The 20000-nt window shown below is 36.3% G+C and overlaps 1 protein-coding gene and 1 pseudogene across 1 annotated transcript in view; one reads left to right on the forward strand and one right to left on the reverse strand.

Moving 5' to 3' along the window:
- The window catches only part of LOC135201075 (CD209 antigen-like), a 74942-nt gene extending 72004 nt beyond the window's left edge, over positions 1-2938 (reverse strand). Inside the window, 7 exon segments of the mRNA XM_064229961.1 lie at positions 100-207; positions 767-872; positions 1336-1453; positions 1455-1481; positions 1483-1496; positions 2417-2506; positions 2709-2938. Coding sequence (XP_064086031.1) covers positions 100-207; positions 767-872; positions 1336-1453; positions 1455-1481; positions 1483-1496; positions 2417-2506; positions 2709-2868 — 623 coding nt within the window. The 5' untranslated portion in view covers positions 2869-2938.
- The window catches only part of LOC135201074 (C-type lectin domain family 4 member E-like), a 100146-nt pseudogene that overhangs the window by 5685 nt on the left and 74461 nt on the right, over positions 1-20000 (forward strand).

The raw sequence follows: 20000 nt of genomic DNA on the forward strand, positions 1-20000 counted from the left end.
CATATTCTTTGGAAGCTTGAATTTCAAGTCAATGGCCACAACGTGTACTTGTTCAGTACGAATAGATTTCATCCAATGAAATAATAATGAATTCCTTACCTGAACTCATTGGCACAAATGTGATCATTTAGGCGATCGCCTTTGTAGTGAAAGAAATGGACACAGTGTTCTCGTGACTCGTGTTTGTTGGGTTCGCCTTCACCCCACCTGGAGGGAGAAAGATAATCAATGTTGAGAAACACCACTTCCATTGTCATTTACGAATGGTAACACTAGAAGAGTCCTAGTACTAAAATGCTGCCAGTGTCCTCCACACTTGTGCCTAGTCCTGAGGGTAGGAATTATAATACCCTGTCCAAGGAATGATGAGCATAAGATAAAGGAGACTTAAGAGTCCCATCTGAAAGCCCAATACTTTTTTTAAAGCTGTTTCATCAGTAATGCTTAATAACTTTTGAATGGATTGATCTTCTAGCAAAAGTTCAGAACACAGGCCTACCTGTGGTTGGAGTTTCAAGTATTGGGGTACAGCCTGTAATATACATCACGTGATACTGTGGAGAGTGATAAATGGTCCTCTGTCTAACTCTGGTTATCATTTCTCAGTAGTCGAAGTGTGATCCAGTGAGTCTGTGACCCTATTGCCCGATATAATTCGAATTATGCTTCTTCCTCTCAGTATTCTTGAAGAAGCCTAACGCTCTTCTCTGATCTAGGTACTATATCATGAATCACGAATTCCTATTACTTCAACTTCAGCTCTTACCATGATTCAACGATTTGGTGGATGGTGCCATCTGCAACCCATCTGTAGGTCCCTTCTTCCTGCAGGTCACTCAGTCCTACATAGGTGTCGTGACCTTTTGCAAGATCTGCAAAGAGAAGAACTGATTAGATTGAAAGGGAAAGTGTGGTTCTCCATATTCATCTAATGGGTCAATTCTTGAAAACAAGATAATTCAGCTGTCAAAAAATTCCATGTAAATAGGTGATTTGTAATTTGTTTGAAGTTTGTGATACATATAATGTAGCTTTGCTCCTGTGTAACTCATTTGAAAGATTCTTTTTTTTAGGGTACGAGCTGGTACCAGTAAAGGAAAGGACAGCCTTTATATGGTAGCACGGGGCCCCTCTGGGCTTACAGGTATATAGTACCAGCAACTTCCTTATAAAGTGTATTGTGTTTAGTAATATTAAATGCACTAAAGATGAAAGTCTTTGGCTGGGTCTATTTGAACTTAGATCAGTGACTTATCTGTCTGATGAAACAAAGTTGATGGTACCACCGTAGTGGCTACCTGAATAGTATTTAAACTCACAGTCACTTGTACTCACCACGGAGGAAGTTGTACTCCTCATCGCGAGTGATTGTGACCAAGTCGGAATCCAAGGCTAAGCATTTCTGACGGCTCTGTTCCCAGTTGCTGGTGTCTTTGCCAAGGAAGTAACAGGATGGATCTCAGCTTCAGCCAACCGTTTTCCACAGTAAAGATGATCTGGAAGTCAAAGTAAGATGTTTCTTAGCAGCATTAAATGTCATGTCATTTTTTAAGACTGTTTAGTTCCTCATTTGGCAATGCCAAGTACCACCCACTTGGTCTCTTGCATGGCTCACTGCAGGTGGTTCTAAAGTTGCCTATCAATTCCAGCACAAAGTCTGCTTTCACCATCAAAACTTTAATCACTTTCATCTGTCGATATTCTACTCTGTAGCTTCTCTGCTTTTTTCCTTTACTGCTTCGATAAGGGTCTCTTAACCGTCTCTTCAACAATCTTGCTTTTCTCCTTAAACCTTCTAAGATCTATTTCTTGTCCGTCGTTTTAAGTGGAAAATAGCCCCCTACCAACAATTCTTTTAAACTCCTACAGAATCACCTCTTCCCTCATACTAAGGAACCATTTCTTCCTAGACCCATTCCCTTGGAATCTTTCCAAAGTCCAGACTCACCTTACACACCCTGGCCAAACACTCGATTAAGCTGCCACCATCATAGCTCATTATCTCACTCAATTTCCCTCTTCACATCTTGAGCAGTCAATTCGACAGACTTTTCTCGTGTCAGCCATATTGCCTCCTCCTGTGCTCTGCATCCAGCCATTCAAATGACCGACTCCATTCTCTCTCTCTCTCTCTCTCTCTCTCTCTCTCTCTCTCTCTCTCTCTCATGCTTATCTGGCTGCATATAAACACTTCACAAAATCTATCTTCCATCACTCTAAAGATCAGTTTATCCCATATATATATATATATATATATATATATATATATATATATATATATATATATATATATATATATATATATATATATATATATATATATATATATATATATATATGTATATATATATATATATATATATATATATATATATATATATATATATTATTGAATAACAAAACGTTGATTAATCACCTATGGCCAAAAAGTTGAAAATTTTCCCGATTCCTGCGGTGACGTCCTCCGAAAGCTTTCCGATTCCTGAGGTGACGTTCTCCGAAAGCTTTGAAAATAAAAACGGAAACATTGGTTTGAAAATATGTTTTTTTGTTAACCTGTGGTTTTTTAGGCCACATTGGACATTATAATTCTAAAGAATCAATATGGACTTTACAGTGCATAATACTGTAATGTTCTTTTTGAGCACAAAAATACGAATAAATGCAACAATTCACACGATTCACAACTCTCTTTCCCTCCTCCTCACCTTGTACCACGTGAGTGAGGGTTTCGATGGAGCCTTGAATTCTGCTGAGCTGAATATTATCCAATTGCTGCGAGTGGCAGCGACCAGCCATTGCAAGGAGGAGAAAAATGGTCGCAAGCAGACGCAAGCAAGAAGCAACGGCCGTGCTCGAACACTGCATCTCTGTAGAGTATGAGATGTGAGCTTAGTAGTACTACTTGCTCTAATGGCGTTCGTCCTCTCACTGAAGTCTGAATTCCCAGAGAGATGATCAGGAGGGCGTGCGTTGCTTGACATGCATCAGCCGCTACGCCCACCCCCAACCCCGCCCCCACTCGTCTATAAATAAAAGTCCTTGCTTAAAGGGTATAATATCCTAGGATCCCTAGGGACACGCCGTGGTGCAAAAAGTAATAAAAAAAGAAACATAGAATTTAAGAACTTTATTGTGCAAGTTTCATAATGAGCTAGTCTTAACTGACATTGTGTGTGTGTGTGTGTGTGTAGTCAGTATATTTTCAGATAAACCTTCGCCATATTCATGGTTCAAAATGCCCTGCTTAAGAAGTAGCTACGTTGTCCGAGAGAGAGAGAGAGAGAGAGAGAGAGAGAGAGAGAGAGAGAGAGAGAGAGAGAGAGTAAACCAATTCCTATAATAGAGATCGTTCTTCTTCTTGGGTTTCCCAACCAGAGGATGGCGTCAGTGTTGTTAACGAGTATAGCATAGTACGTTACTGTTGCTGTGTGCCATTTTTTTCAGCATTCAGTAACACTTGTCCTAACAATATGCCTGCATTTATAAATGCGCGCTTTCTTCTGACTTTTACCCACCAGAACCTCCAATATGGATGTTTTAAAAACTGCCGCCGTCTTCAATCTGCTACGTTATGCGTTCAGTCATTTAGCCATAACTTCACTCAAAGTCTTCCTATTTTTCGTGAAGTTACTTTTATTTAACTCAGAATTAAATTCTCTAGATACTCTTGTGTAGTATACGTAATTTTATTTCTGCTCTCTCGGCCAAATTTTACGATTTTATGACAAAAAAAAGTGATTTTTAACCAATTTTTCCGAAGTTATTCCAGGAAGTTTAACCTAGAGGTATTTAAAATATATCTCTAACGATATTACAAAGAGTTTCCTTTTTGACAGAGGAGGTATTCTACCCTTATAGTCATACGCTCTTATTTTCAGGATTTTAAGGAAAATGGATACCTTGAGGACCTTCCGTGGAGTGATAAACGTGTTGTGTGTCCTGTAATACATTACTTTGTTTTTGGTTTTTTGGCTATGTTTTCATAGCCACTAACGTCTTTTGTCCAAGGAAAGACCTTCAGTCAGTGAGCAGGCATTACTATATGACTGAAGCACTGAAGAACAGGAGTAGGTTTTACTGTGCATTCACAGTGTCTTCTTAATGATTCTGTCTAGCTTTCTTTTAAACTCTTCCACACTGTTGCTGTTTACAACTTCTGGTGGCAGTTTATTCCACGTGTCACATATCTTGTTTGTAAAGAAGTTCCCACAATGGGATGTGTTGTATCTCTTCAGTTCTAGTTTCCATCCATTATTTCTTGTCTGGTTTTCGTTTAACGTAAATAGGTTACTGTCTACAGATCAAAGCAGTTAAGTCGATTCGTTCGAACGATATATTTCGGGAATTCTCTCCTCTCCTGGGGAGAGAAAGTGGAGAGTTGCAGATGAACTGTTTTCCATGCAGTGTGGAAGCGTTTGCCTGCAGTATGCATCCGTGCATTGCAAAGAGCAGGGCGGGAAATGCATCAGAGATATGAAATATCCCGGATGGGGAAATAGAGAATTGTCTCCGGAAAAAAAGCAGCTATTTGGAGAAGATGGAGATGAGGAATTTGTTACTGATGTCCTGCAAATGTGTGAGATCATGCATCCACAATGTATTACCCTGTAAGCACACCAGCCTGTACACTGCAGGACTGTGACAATAAGAAAGAGGATGACGAGTTAGAAATGGCCCAATGGAGTAGCTATTATGTTTAATGCCATTTTGAACACTTTCCAATACATACATTGCGTTGAAGTGGCATGTTGAGTGGTCAGAGCATTGGGTTTGCTGTCATGATTTTTATTGGTTTTCAGGATAACTTCAACCATTTGGGTGCAGCGTGATTCTAAAAATGAAAAAATACAGCATCTCCGTGGACCTACTTGTACGTTGTTACTGAGGGAAGGTTTCAACTTTAAATTGTTAAGACTTTCCATAATTCCAGCCCCACGGCGTCCACTCGACTAGAGAAAGGAAACCGAGGTCTAAGCAAGGAAGGTTTGTCGCTTTTCCTTTATGTTCCCGTATATATGGCACTGAATGGTGGTGTTGCTAAAAGCCCGTTTGTCCTAACAGATCTTCATAGGTGTCCAAACCATCGCACACGTGCTTGCATGGCGTTTTGTGTTCGAGTTTTTCCTGTTAAGAATAGACCGATAAAACTTTTAAGAGAGCTTTAATCCCCATTTTAACGTCAGGGGTGCGTTCAAACCTCAGAAGGAGTACACCATTAGGAGCTCATTTAAATGCAAAGACATCATGGCTCCCGAACTAGTCTCATGTTGATTGTTGTGACGACGTACATGGGGAAAAGAATGCTGCATTTTTAGTGAGTGTGTTAAAGTCTTCTAGAGTAGGTACTTGTTTCTTCTAATATTGCTTTATTTCGTTTTTTATGTTTGTACATGATACTTTTTTTGTATATATAACCTTTTGGTAGCATTACTCTGTTCCAGTGTTTTTTTGTGGTTTTTCATTTTTCCTTTCTGTTCTTTTTTGTTGCCAGACCTGATTGCATATATATATATATATATATATATATATATATATATATATATATATATATATATATATATATATATATATATATATATATATATATATATATATGTATATATATATATATATATTATACATATATATATATGTGTGTGTGTGTGTGTGTGTGTGTGTGTATGTGTATATATATATATATATATATATATATCTATATATATATATATATATATATATATATATATATTATATAAATTAAATATAATATATATATATATATATATATTAAAAAGACAAAATATTATTAAAATGGAGGCTCAACAAATTATACAACACTACATTAAGAAGAACCAAAGATCCGACACGAGCCAGATAGTACTACTACAACTGTAGCCTACTTACTACAAAGGTGTATCAGTTCAACTTGTGAGCTATAAATGACTTAATTAATAACGACTCAAAGACGAGCAGAGAAGTCAGGATAATTTAGTACAGGTTTTACACATTTTTGTGCGATTTCTGATATGAGAAAATTCGGGATTGGACAATCTAGTGCAGCCAGTACTTGTACTAAGATGGCTGACACCATCATGTGAATCAGCTCTGTCGTTTAGTCGATCCCAATCCTATACGTAAGTCTCCGAATGACATCTGGGGCAAGAACATAGACCCATCAGTTTAAAATACTTATACAAGAACAATATCTCTTTATGATAGGAATGACAGGTAGAAATTGAATCGAGTTGAAGATGATCAAAACAAGTATAATACTCGTAGAAGTTCGAACCTCGACCTGGAAATTTTTTTTGCTTCTTTTTTTAACGGAGGCTTTCAAACTGTCACCACGTCGAAACATTATAACATCCAAAAATGACAATCGATCATTTTCCTCTCTCTCTCTCTCTCTCTCTCTCTCTCTCTCTCTCTCTCTCTCTCTCTCTCTCTCTCTCTCATGTAAACTTGATATTAGGATGTAATTTATCAGTGGACGAGAGGAATTGGTTGGTCAGTTTGGAGAGCCGATCTAAAGAGAACAAAAATACAGGGTGTCCATAAAGTCCCAGTACCGTTCCAAGCAATACATACTTGTAATGGTACTGGGACTTTATGGACACCCTGTACATGGGACAGAGGGTTGATCCTGTAGCCATATACCGTCAACCTGTTCATGCAAACGATCATTAAAAATAGAGGCAGTGTCCAGCACTGTTATAAGTGCAACAGTGTCTTAAAATGGCAACGATCATAAAATCATTGCCAAATGTTACCACGACCCACAGCTTAACAAAAACATATTTGGCAACTAGATTCTTTTTTTCAAGGCAGCTGGTTGCTTCAGAGAAAGTCACCCCAGGACACATGAAAATATTCAACTGGGCTGTGGTTTTTGGCAGACACAAGGACAAGACAATTAAAGGATAATATAGAGTGACAGCTATTCAGAACTTTGGTAAACAAAAACTTATTCACAAATCATATCAAACACATACTATACAACGAAGATATCTCTAAGGCAACTAATTTGTATTTAAGTCTGTAATTATATCTTTGAGGTCATTCTTAAACATGCTACAAATACAAGGGTCTAAATGAAACAGGCCACGACTAATATTAAAATTACAATGCGAAGTAAGTTGTATTATAGCAGATTCGAAAAGATTTTATAAGACATCTTTTGACCTTGCAATTACTGAACTACCACTCCAATTTATTCGGTGGTTGTTTCCACTTAAATGAATGAATATTGCATTAGATGTTTGCCCTGTTTTTACAGAATATTTATGCTGGCTTAATCTTACTTCTAAGCCCTTGCTCGACTGTCTGAGATAAAAAGAGGGGCAGTCCATACATGGGAATTTTATATATTATGTTGTTGCTTTCCCTGGGGCCATTTTTTATTAACATTCCTTTTAGTGTGTTATCATAGGAAAAAACAAGGTTGACCTTAAAGGCTTTTAACAATGATTTAATGGTTTCAAATCCGTTAAAATAAGGCAAACTAAGAATGTTCTTAGAATTTTCTTTCTCCGTGTTACTTACACTATAAAACTTTTTGTGGGGTTTTTATAACAAATATCTAATATATGTGAAGGATAACATACATCTTTCCCTATCTTTCTAATGTATTCAATTTCTTGATGCAAATATTGGGGAATGACAATGCGCAAGGCTCGTAAAAACATATGTTGACCTTCACCTCTGTATATGAGGTTCATCCTTCGAAGTCGTCTGCCTTGTATTAATATGACAGCTTTAAGAAAGCACTAGGTACTGCTGCTTTTCATTTTTCCCGCTGGCTCTTGATATACAATCTTACGTGTTACTTGTGATCGTATAACATTATGGATGCCAGGCGAATCTTTACCACCCTTCACTGGAGCCTTTCGTTGCTGATTTTTCCTCCTCCCTCATCAGAGCCCTCAAGCTAAAATTACAACTTAATTTTCTATGTATGTGTTTGAGTGAGCATGTTATGCCAAAATCGTTTTTATCCCAGAAACATGGCGGCCTATCCAGTAAACCATTCGAAGAATATGAACGTCTTATACTACAAAAGTACATAGAAATAACGAAACTGGATGTGGAACAAGCTTTCAGAATCCTGAGGTCAAATAGTTATAGTTTTAATCATGCAATCCCCTTGGAATGGAAGACTCGATTGGGCGATTATTGTTATCATAAGTTACGAAGCCAGTGTCGACGTCTGAAGAATAAACTCGATCGTAAACTTAAACAGCTCATCAAGAACAGCGGTTGGACTAAAGATGCAAATCCTCAGTTTGTATGTAATTTATCGGATAAAGTGTTAGATGATATAACAAGAGCGGCTGTCGGTTATGGTATCAACTTCAGTGTTTGTGACGAGAAAGTGGACTGGGTAGGAATAGCTAAATCATTTTGTAATTTAGAAAAATTTGGATCGTTGTCTATTGCAGATTTCTAATAACCATTTACATTAGGTACCACTACCACAGAGAGAGAGAGAGAGAGAGAGAGAGAGGAGAGAGAGAGAGAGAGAGAGAAATGAGCGGATCGATGCATAAATAAATCAGTCAACTGGCAGCTAACAACCGAATTCGTTAGATATATACAACAATCTATATTATTAGATAGATAGACAGATAGATAGATATATAGATAAGAAAAAATACAAAAGTTTAAACTGAAGCAACTTTCAGAGAGAGAGAAGGGAAGGTGAGGGAAGGAAGACAAGGGGGGGGGGGGGGGGCGGTGATGGAGGGGGGAGGGGGGCTTATAAAATTACGGCACTGGGTGTAATACACTATAGTAGTCTCGTACTGATTACGAGTGTCCATTACAGAGTTATTGCCAAAAAACGTGCTTGCACTGTCTCTGAAACCCATAGTAGTTCTTAGCCATGTAAAAATATCTAATCCTTTTGGGTCAACCACAGGAGAGCTGTTAATCAGCTTATTGGTCTTGTGAAACCAAGATATTCTTACCTTAGAAATTATCTATTCAAAACTGCCCAGTTTTTTGCCATAAACTAAAGTATGTTCTTAAAATGATTATAAAAATCCCACTAGTTTGTCAAATTAGTACTGAATAACCTTGCCGTCCCAGTTCTGCCATATCCGTAAATTATATGTATCTTGTTTCCCTTATGGTGCCATGTCAACAGTGCCCCTCATGCTGGGCACTGTAGGCAGTATACTTGAGGTTTTTTGCCCCGCCTTTTCAGACATTTTTACTCTTAATTTCCAGTTCAGCACTGAATGACCTCTTAGGTCTCAGTGCTTGGCCTTTGGATGAAGGTTTCTATTCTACCAAGACCATTTCTTGTAAGGCCAAGGGCAACCATATAGATGGCACTGGATACCCAACACTCATTTTACTTTTAAAACAATAACTGATCATTACCAATATTCATTAAAAACTTCTATAACTGATTATAGTTACCAAGTAACCTATGTACGTATATTATTATAAAAGGTTAGTTTATCCAGACCTCTGAATATATGTAAGTATAGTCTAAAGGCTATGCCAAAACAAAATCAAGAAATGGCAGCCACACTGTTCGGACGTGGCGAAAGGAATATCTGATAATGAACCATATATGCTCAGACTGTGCCGTTGCACCCGGTATAACCATGAAGAAAAAAAGCCACGAAAAAGAATATTGGGTCAATGATTGGTGTTGAAGAGAGAAAAACTCACATTTATTGCTTTTAAAGGCAATACAGGTAGCTCCAGGGATTGCTATGATGAACGTAAGGGGTGGACGAGACAACATTCAATTTTGCAGAAAGATTATAAGGTCGTGCAAAAGGACATGCATGACGAAATCCACAACGCCCTATGAAAGGCCAAGTGCCACATTAATCTACTTAGCGACTGACTGTTCTTATCAGATATAAAATTGAGTGTGGCCATATCGCCCAAAGCTCTTGGAAGAGTCATGCTGGAGACATGTTAAGCTATTTGGACAACTCTCTGCAAAGACTACATAATATAAAGATAAATAAAACTCATGTATATATACATATTTGTATCTTTGATAAAAAAATACACTAGCTTTTAGAAACTCAAAATAATTGACTCTTCTACAACTATAACAAACAGTTTGTTGTGTATAAAATTAGTGTAGGAAATTATGAAAGTGAAAAAGTAATAAATCTTTGTGTAACCAGTCATTACGCTACACTATTTCGCAATCAGCACCAAGTACCTACATGAAAATTATAACTGTGTGAGGGAGGTTTCATTACCTCCCATTATGATTTTACTATTGAATTGTCTCCAGTTCTCTTTTAAATCATATATCGTTTATGAAACTCTTTAGCATAGTTCTTATTTCGTTAAAAAATATCCCCAGTTTATTTTCTTATTTTTCTTTTACTTTGGAATATAACGATTAAAACGTCTTGAGCAAGGCACCAATTTGTTTTGTTTGTTTTGAGAGATTACTTAAAGTATTGTATAAAATACATTACTATTAAACACGCTCACACAAACATACACACTATATCTATATATATATATATATATATATATATATTATATATATATATATATGTGTGTGTGTATATATATATGTGTGTGTGTGTATATATATATATATATATATATATATATATTTATATATAGTATATATATATATATATATATATACACAAATAAAGGTATAAGCCAAGAGGGAAAAATGAGCAACGGATTTTCCGCAAGATCTTTCGACGTTCAAATGTCCTTTACTTAGTTCATCTGCTAAGTAAAGGACGTTTGAACGTCGTAAGATTCTTGCAGAAAAATCCTTTGTTTATTTTTCCATCGTGGCTTTATACCTTTCTTTATGGATCTATCACGTTCCAAAATTTCTGATCCAATGTATCCATATATATATATATATATATATATATATATATATATATATATATATATATATGTATATATATATATAAATATATATATATATATATATATATATATATATATATATATATATATATCTAGAAACGCTACGTCCTTCAGTCTCCAACATCATGGTGAATGAAAGTTTAATGTGATTCAATTTTGTTTACACGCATAAGGTCAATGGCAATTATATATTTTACAATATTCAGTATGTAAAGAAATTAGAAAAATATGTAAATATATATATATATATTTAATCTCTGTATTGGCAAGATGTCATCTGCAGTTTTTGTCATTATTACATTTATTGCTGATATTTTCTTTTATTTTTTTTTTTTTTTTTTTTTTTTTCATTATTACTGTGATTACTATCAAGTTAAAGTTTTATTTACATTTAATTTATGTATTAAGCCCTCTGGACCTGACTACTGTAACACCTAAGGTCTCTAGTTGAAATTTGAGTTATATAATATATGCACCATCTGTTATTACTCTCAATGCATATTTTTTTTTTTCTCACCAATATTATTACTGTTTATTACCAGTATGATGATTACTAGCTTTTATGCTACCTCAGTACCTGTGGTTAAGTGCCGATTATTCATTTTCTTTTTCTATTTTATCATGTCACATGTATCTAGATTGTGTTTGCTACTGTCTGTATTTTGTATATTCAATGTATATGGCCCCGAGCGAAAATAAAGCATATTATTATTATTATATTATTATTATATAACTATATATATATATAGTTATATATATATATATATATATATTTATATATATATATATATATATATATATATATTTATATATATAATATGATTATACAGGACAAATCGTCTTATGTACCACTTCCTGATTTCTTAGATGCCTCTACTTTCCTTATTTCTTTCCGATATGAAGGTCTTATATTTATTATTTATCTTATTGTTCACCGTCTCTTTCGTTGCATCAGGACACTTTCCTTTAGTTTCTCAAATATCAATTAATAAGCTGCATTTCTTTTGTGTTTGTCAGAATATTCTTTACTTTTTATATTCCACAGACATTGCTACGACTTATAAATCTCGAAGGACCTCGTCCAGAACTCTTTATCTACCGAAAGTCTGACATGTTGAACGATATCCTCTTCTGTGCCGTTTCTTGGTAAATGACTAAATAACACCCCACTCACATTCAAATTTGCTTAAACCGCGTCGGGTATTACAGATCCCACCTGACGTGAGTGGCCGGCTAATTAGCTGTAGAAAAAAACGCCAAGCCAAAAGGCTCATTCACTGCAAGGATTTAGAGGGAGTCAAGATCACCACTCTCGTTACAACTGTCTTCATTCATGTCACCTTACAAAGATGCCTTTCTTTCCCGACTACTGACAATAGCCATAAGTTCTTCCTCCCACATCAGCTGCTGCATGTGAACCAAGTTTGTCGTCTATGAGGCTTCAACATGCACTATATATCTCAAGAGAGAGAGAGAGAGAGAGAGAGAGAGAGAGAGAGAGAGAGAGAGAGAGAGAGAGAGAGATGAAGATTAAATATTTACCTACGACAAAGAAAGTTGTCTATATTTATGATTCAATAGCAGGATTTTCCCACGAGTTGTTGGCAGTTTACGATGGGGTATATGATCACACAGACACACACACACACACTGTGTGAAGTGGAAAATGTAGAAAAAAAGAAGAACTACGGAAGGACTTATTGATAGTCCCGGTTTTCCCTCACTTTCTTCTTCTTCTTCTGATCCGGATTTTGGTTGAGTTCTCCTATGGGAATAATACTAAAATTAACATCAAAATCCGCCTGTTGATAATCCTCTTTATTTCTTCGTCTTTCCATTCCTTCTGGTACAACAACAACAACAACAACATTTGTCTAATCATTCCAGGGCCGGAAGAAGAAGAAGAAGAAGAAGAAAGCAATTCCAGTCTCAAATGAAGATATATAGATATAATAATAGGACGCCTCAATCATCATATTATTTGAGATATAGATAACAGAGAGAGAGAGAGAGAGAGAGAGAGAGAGAGAGAGAGAGAGATAAGAAGAAGAAGAAGAAGAAGAAGAATGAGAGAGAGAGAGAGAGAGAGAGAGAGAGACCTTACAGACCTTACATCTTGTTCGGGTTGCCCCAGGTCCCTCAGTGTGAGGCACCTCTAATGTCTACCAGAGAGTTGCTAGTACATCTTCCGGTATATTTTGCATCTTCCAATCTTGGATGGTCTGGGATGCAGCTTAGATATTTGTCGAGCTTATTCTTAAACACATCTACGCTCACTCCTGATATATTCCTCAGATGAGCTGGCAACGCATTGAATAGACGCTGCATTATCGATGCTGGTGCGTAGTGGATTAATGTCCTGTGTGATTTCCTTATTTTTCCTGGTATAGTTTTGGGCACTATCAATCTACCTCTGCTTACTCTTTCTGATACTTTTAGCTCCATGATGTTTCGGCTATTCCTTCTTATCTGTTTCCATGCCTGAATTATCTGTATCGTTCTCTTCTCTTTAGACTATATAATTTTAAGGATTGTAGTCTTTCCCAGTAGTCAAGGTTCCTTAACTTCTTCTATTCTAGCTGTAAAGGACCTTTGTACACTCGCTATTTGTGCAACATCCTTTTGATAGTATGGGTACCATATTATATTGCAATATTCAAGTGGACTACGAACATATGTTTTATAAAGCATAATCATGTGTTCAGCTTTTGTTGTTTTGAAGTGCCGTAACAACATTCCCATTTTTGCTTTACATTTTGCCAATAGAATTGCTATTTGATCATTGCATAACATGTTCCTATTCATCATCCCACCAAGGTCTTTAACTGCTTACTTATTTGTGATTGTCTCATTATTAGGTCCCCTATATGCATATAGCTTTCCTTCTTTGTCTCCATAATTAATGATTTCAAATTAATCAGAGTTAAATACCATCCTATTTACCTCTGCCCAATCATATACTTTGTTAAGGTCTCCTTGTAGCGCGTTCCTATCTTCATCACGGCAGCTCCAGATATGCAGAGACGAGGGCGTTCACTATACTATATATATATATATATATATCTATATATATATATATATATATATATATATATATATATGTATATATATATATATATGTATATATATATATTTAGATAAATATATATGTATATGTCACGGGAGATTTTTCACCCAAGACATTAAGATATATGTGGAAATAAAACAATAATACTAGGTACTAATTAAACATATGCACTGTTGTCAGTCTTCTTGCCTGAAAACGGATCGGAGAATGATACTGTGTCATAGTTGACACAGTGGGCATGAAAGATTGATGTTTACGCTGCCTAGGATTAGGGTAGGCCTGTCCTACCAGCTAATTCACATGATATTCCTTGTGTGTATGGGTCTTATTACTGATGAGGCCAGGTGATGTCTTCCCACTGGGAGGCAATTGAAGTGCTGATTTCCATTTTAGGGGTAAGGTATGATGGAATTGAAGAAAATTCCTGGTACTCAGCTCGTTTCTTTATTACTCATTACATCATGCCAAAATTTCTCCCAGGGCCTATTGTCTCCTGGACTTGGGTTAATTCACCTAATATCTTCAGAACTCCTGGACTAGTTTCCTGGAAAATATTCCTTTATTTAATTTTTGATTTCCAGAAAACAATACAATGTGAGTAGTTTAAAACAACAACAACAAAAATAACTCTTTATGTTTTTAGAGACCTAAAAAAAGTACAATCAAACTACTTACTATGGGAATTGCTTTTCCTTCATAATAGGATAATTATCAAACGTGGAGCAGCCTTGGAATCATTTGATACCCATACTGTCACACAGTACTAAATGTTTGTACACAATAATGTCAATGGATAAGGCTACCTGAAAGATTTCTGAGAAAAACTCTTACACTAAAATAAAGAGGTAAAATTTAGGCCTAGGTGCCTTTTAAACAGGATATAGACTAGCCTAGGCCTCTTCAGAAAATCGTTAAGAATAGCCTATGCAAAGTTTGCATGGCTGATTTTTTACTAGGTTACAATAGGCCACAAAGTTAGGTTAGTTTAATGAAGGTACAGGCTAAGTCCTATGTAATTAAGTTTTCCATGAATTTATATACATATCTAGCCTAACTATATTTACCAAAATAGTCATAATTCCTCATTCAAACAAGATTAGTCTAGGGTAGGCCTTCTTAAATTACTGTATAGCCTAGTCTAAGATCATGATCAGCAGTGGAAATTTCCATGAGAGAGGTAGGGGTAACCCAAGATGCCCTGTTAGGACCGGCCATTTTTGGGTACCCTTTGGCACTGGTATTTGAAAAAATTTAAACAAACAAAAAACTTTTATAACTACCTTTTTTAACATTTTTACAACCCTATCAAAACGCTAAGTTACAACTCAAACTAACACAGCAAAATCTCATGACAACTAATGAACGTGAAGCATCTTTCACGACAATGAAAATTTTTTTTGACGTTAACGGCATTCTGTAATCACGTTCGACTGGGCATGCAACTTTGCACTTGAATGCTCGTCTGCTATTACTGTTCTTTCATGACAGTGATCTGTTCCAACTAATGAACTAACGGTAATATTACGACTTTAAAAAGGCTACCTTGTAAGGGATAGATAATATTTCGGTTTTTATTAACCTAACTTGGTAAAATAGGCCAAAATGAAGGGTGGTTACCGGTGACGTCCTTCTCACCCTCGAGATCATTCGTGATCCTTTCATGTTTTGCTAGTGTTACCAAAATGCAGATGAAAGATCAGGACAGCGCTCCACCCCTACTCAAAATGAAAGATAAACAAAAAAAAGGGACTGGCTTAAACTACCACCATGCACTCGTGTCCACAACAAAAACGAAAACATTTTACAGTTCCAATCACTCTTACAACAGTAGTGTAAAGATATTAGAGGAGGATGATGAATCAATTCCTTAATAAATCACTAATAATTAATGGAATATTGTTTCCCATTACAATATATATATAGATATATAATATATATATATATATGTATGTATGTATATATTTATATATTATATATATATATATATATATATATATATATATATATATATATTCAATAAAATATATAGATACATAGATATTAATATAATAAGACTCATTATTTGAGACGTAGAGAACACAGCCTCATTTATCAAAACCCATCTCTCTCTCCTCTCTCTCTCTCTCTCTCTTCTCTCTCTCTCTCTCTCTCCCAAGACGACTTGGCAATCGTATTTTCCTTGATGAGAAAGCTATAATGGGCCTTAAAAGTATTGATACATTTATTTAAGCACTCAAAAACAAGTCGTAATATTGTCTTTAGTCAGCCCTGTAATACAAAGTCATTCATTTTCTATGATTTCGGTATACTCGTAGAAAAAAGAAATATAATGGCTAACTCTTCTATTCTTGTTAATTTCTCTCTCTCTCTCTCTCTCTCTCTCTCTCTCTCTCTCTCTCTCTCTCTCTCTCTCCTCTCTCTCTCTCTCTCTCTCTCTCTCTCTCTCTCTCTCAGTTGATGGCAGTTTACGACGGGGAATATGATCACATATACATACATACATACATACATACATACAAATACATACATACATATGAAAAGAGACCGACATGGCAGCCATATGTATACACAAGAGGGTCATTAGCAGCCGATATCTCCTAATACCCAATGTCATACCCCTGGGTATGACATTTAGGCCAACGGGGATTGTCTTTCTGGCCTTTGCAACGACTGCACCCTTCTTTATTTAATCATTTTCAGGTGTTTCTTCTTCTTCTTCTTCTTCTTCTTATTCCTTCTTCTTCTTCTTCTTCACAAAACTGAAAAAAAACAGAGTCTACATTCGTTGCCTTTTTTTATGCTTCTCTCTCTCTCTCTCTCTCTCTCTCTCTCTCTCTCTCTCTCTCTCTGTGTGTGTGTGTGTGTGTGTTGTGTGTGTGTGTGTGTGTCATTTTCAATTTGTCTAAATTTTTCGGGGTTTGAGTCACTGGGGTTATTTTATATATATCTGATATGCTTCGTTGTATTATGAGAGAGAGAGAGAGAGAGAGAGAGAGAGAGAGAGAGAGAGCGAGTAGCATTAAAAAAAAGCAGCGAATATAGACTGGATTTTTCGATGGATGTATATATATATATATATATATATATAATATATATATATATATATATATATATATATATATATATATATATATATATATATATATATATATATATATATATATATAAGCGAATACCACAGGATAATGATAGGCAGAAATCCAAGTGCTTTCGTCTTTACTAAGACATTGTCAAGGAACAAATGAAATAGAGTTGGAAAGAAAGTTATCAGGTAAACAAAAAGATGAAGAATACCAGATGGTTAGTTATTTGTCAGAAGGGAGAAAATCAAAATAGAGATAATTCAGGATTATCGGATATCAAACGGTCACAAACTTAAACATAGATTTAACCCTAACAGAAACTACAACGTGTCTATATAGTCCAAAAACATGTAAAACTGATATATTAAATTTGTTGCTTATATTTATCTACAACTTCTTCATTATGAAGTAAAACTTAAATTTAGAACATTTTCCATATTTGACTAGATGATACCAGATTCAGTGATATTCCTTTTAACTTTGTATGTTTATAAAATCCACATTGTTTTTACATTCCTGTTAGAAAATAATGTTACCTGCAATCATTTATATTAAGAGTGGTTATAATAAGTCCTCCTCCAGTGGGAACAATAATACTACCAAGATAATCTTCTTGATTTTGCCTTTGGAGAACCTTATGGGGGAACATTATTACACCTCTCTCTCGGTCCTCTCTCTCTCTCTCTCTCTCTATCTCTCTCTCTCTCTCTCTCTCTCTCTCCCTCTCCTCTCTTCTCTCCTTCTCTCTCTTCCCAGTGCGCATACATTCATACACACACGTACCTCATTCAGGGACCACAAAAATTGTCAATGATTGAAACAAGATAAAAAAAAAGTGAGTCATCGCATTATCAGAAACCATCTATGAGCGGGTGGGGTGATAAGGGGTTGGGTATGGATATACTACCCGGGTTGGGGAATGTGACTCAAAACCGAAAGGATGTAGAAAATTCAAAAGAGAGAGAGCGGAGAGAGAGAGAGATAGAGAGAGAGAGAGATGAGGACGAGAGAGAGAGATGAGAGAGAGAGAGAGAGAGAGAGAGAAAGGTGCATATTACTGGCAGCTTGCCTCAGGCATGGTTCATTGTGCTGTAGGTACCATTAATCTCTACATGGTAAATGGTAGACGTACCACCATAATTGTCAACTTTTTAAGATTGTTTTCAATTTGGAGTTCCCCTTTTTTAAAGCTTGATTTGGTTTTCAGAAGAAACTGTTAAAGAGGGGATAGGCCCATCCCAATTTAGTAAACCAGACTTAACTTAATGGACTTTTGAACATAATCCGCTGAAAAACCATTACGAATCATCAACTGCAACATGAGTTGCGAGCCATGCTCATACGTATGTTGTAGAAAATCATTAGGTAGTTACGAGGGTTAGCAATTTTATCAATTTTACTCGTCCCAGACATAGATTTATCATGCGATTGCAGCTAATCTTTGACCAGAGCTGTGGACTTGCTACTTGCTATTCTACCCTTGCTAAGTTTTGTTTGAGAGATTTGATTCGTAAACTATCTGGATGTTTTCTTGGTTGGCTAATTATCGAACGGATTGGCAGCATGCGTATTGCTCTGTTATGGACGTGGCTTAATGAGGATACCGATCATCATTTCCTTTCTTTCCTTTTTACTCTATTGTAGTTCCTCGTTAGAAGAGTGAAGAGTGTTACATCCTCGACTACCAATCTTCCTGGTGATGGAAGTTCACGCTGGATGTGTTTCGGAATTCACGTAAAGCCGTTGGTCCCGTTCCTGAATAACCACTGGTTCCTTGCAATGTAAAAGCACCATACAAACAAACAAACAAACAATCGACTACCAATCCGAGTCCTGGTGTGATTCCCAGCTCTTCCAACAAGGAATCGGAGGAATTTATTTCTCGTGATAGAAATTCATTTCTCGATGTGTTGCAGGTCCCACAGTAAGCTGTGAGGCTCGTTGCTAAGTAAACCAATTGGTTTCCTGGCCACGTAAATGTCTAACCTTTGGGCCAGTCCTTGGAGAGCTGTTCATCAGCTCAGCGGTCTGGTTAAGCAATAATATAATTTTTGTTAACTACCCCCATTCATATTCTTACTCTTCCATCTTGCTCTCCACTTTCTCTTGACTTTTGTTTCATGGTGTAACTGTTAAGTTGTTGCCCTTTTATACCCTGAAAACCTTTCGACCCTCAATTCCTGTGCTGAATGACCTCAGGTCCTAGCACTAGGCCTTTGGCCACAATCATATATTCCATTCCATGTGAACGGTGTGTGGTAAGACAGGCTGTTTGGTACCATCGCTCGTACTTTACGTTGTCAGGTTTGGTCATTCATGTAGGGCCTAAAGTCATGCTGTCTTCTATCAGACCATGGCAGTGCTCTGCAAGCTGTAGGCTTTCACTGCTAAAGTTCTTGGGGATTGACTCTTATTTGTCATTTATTCTAAGTTCTAGTAATAAAGGTTATCTTGTTTCTTCCTCTAATCTGAATACCCAGCATTTCCTAGTATAGTTTGGTTCCTTGTTATTCTTAATTATTGCTGTTCGTGCAGTGTGGATTTGCTATTATTATTCTTTCCCTAAACTATTAGTCATGGAATGAATGCTGCTCCCTTTGATCTCTCATGAATAAGTTTTAGGTCACTTCTATGAATTGACTTTATGTAACACTCCATTAAATTTGTCTTTGGGGCCGGGGCTACTGCAGGTCCGGTAGGCAATGAAATGTAGATGGTGGAAAGAGGAGAGTACTAGGAATGGCGCTGAATTCTATTGTCCTGGGACAGCAGATGTACAGTTAGCGGGCAAGAGCCAGACTGTGTGGAAAATACACTCGTAGAATTGTATGGAAGGGACTTTTAAAAATTGGACTTTGGTAGTGGGTTCCTGTTATTCTGAAGTCGACTGCAGCGAAAGAATAAAACATTGCAGGAAGAGGTTTCCTTGCTTACTAAATCTCCTTTCGTACTGTGTTCCGTCCTTTCCAATTTGGTGCTGAATAACCCCA

Source organism: Macrobrachium nipponense, chromosome 27 (genome assembly GCF_015104395.2).
Source record: "Macrobrachium nipponense isolate FS-2020 chromosome 27, ASM1510439v2, whole genome shotgun sequence".
NCBI classification, from domain to species: Eukaryota; Metazoa; Arthropoda; class Malacostraca; order Decapoda; family Palaemonidae; genus Macrobrachium; species Macrobrachium nipponense.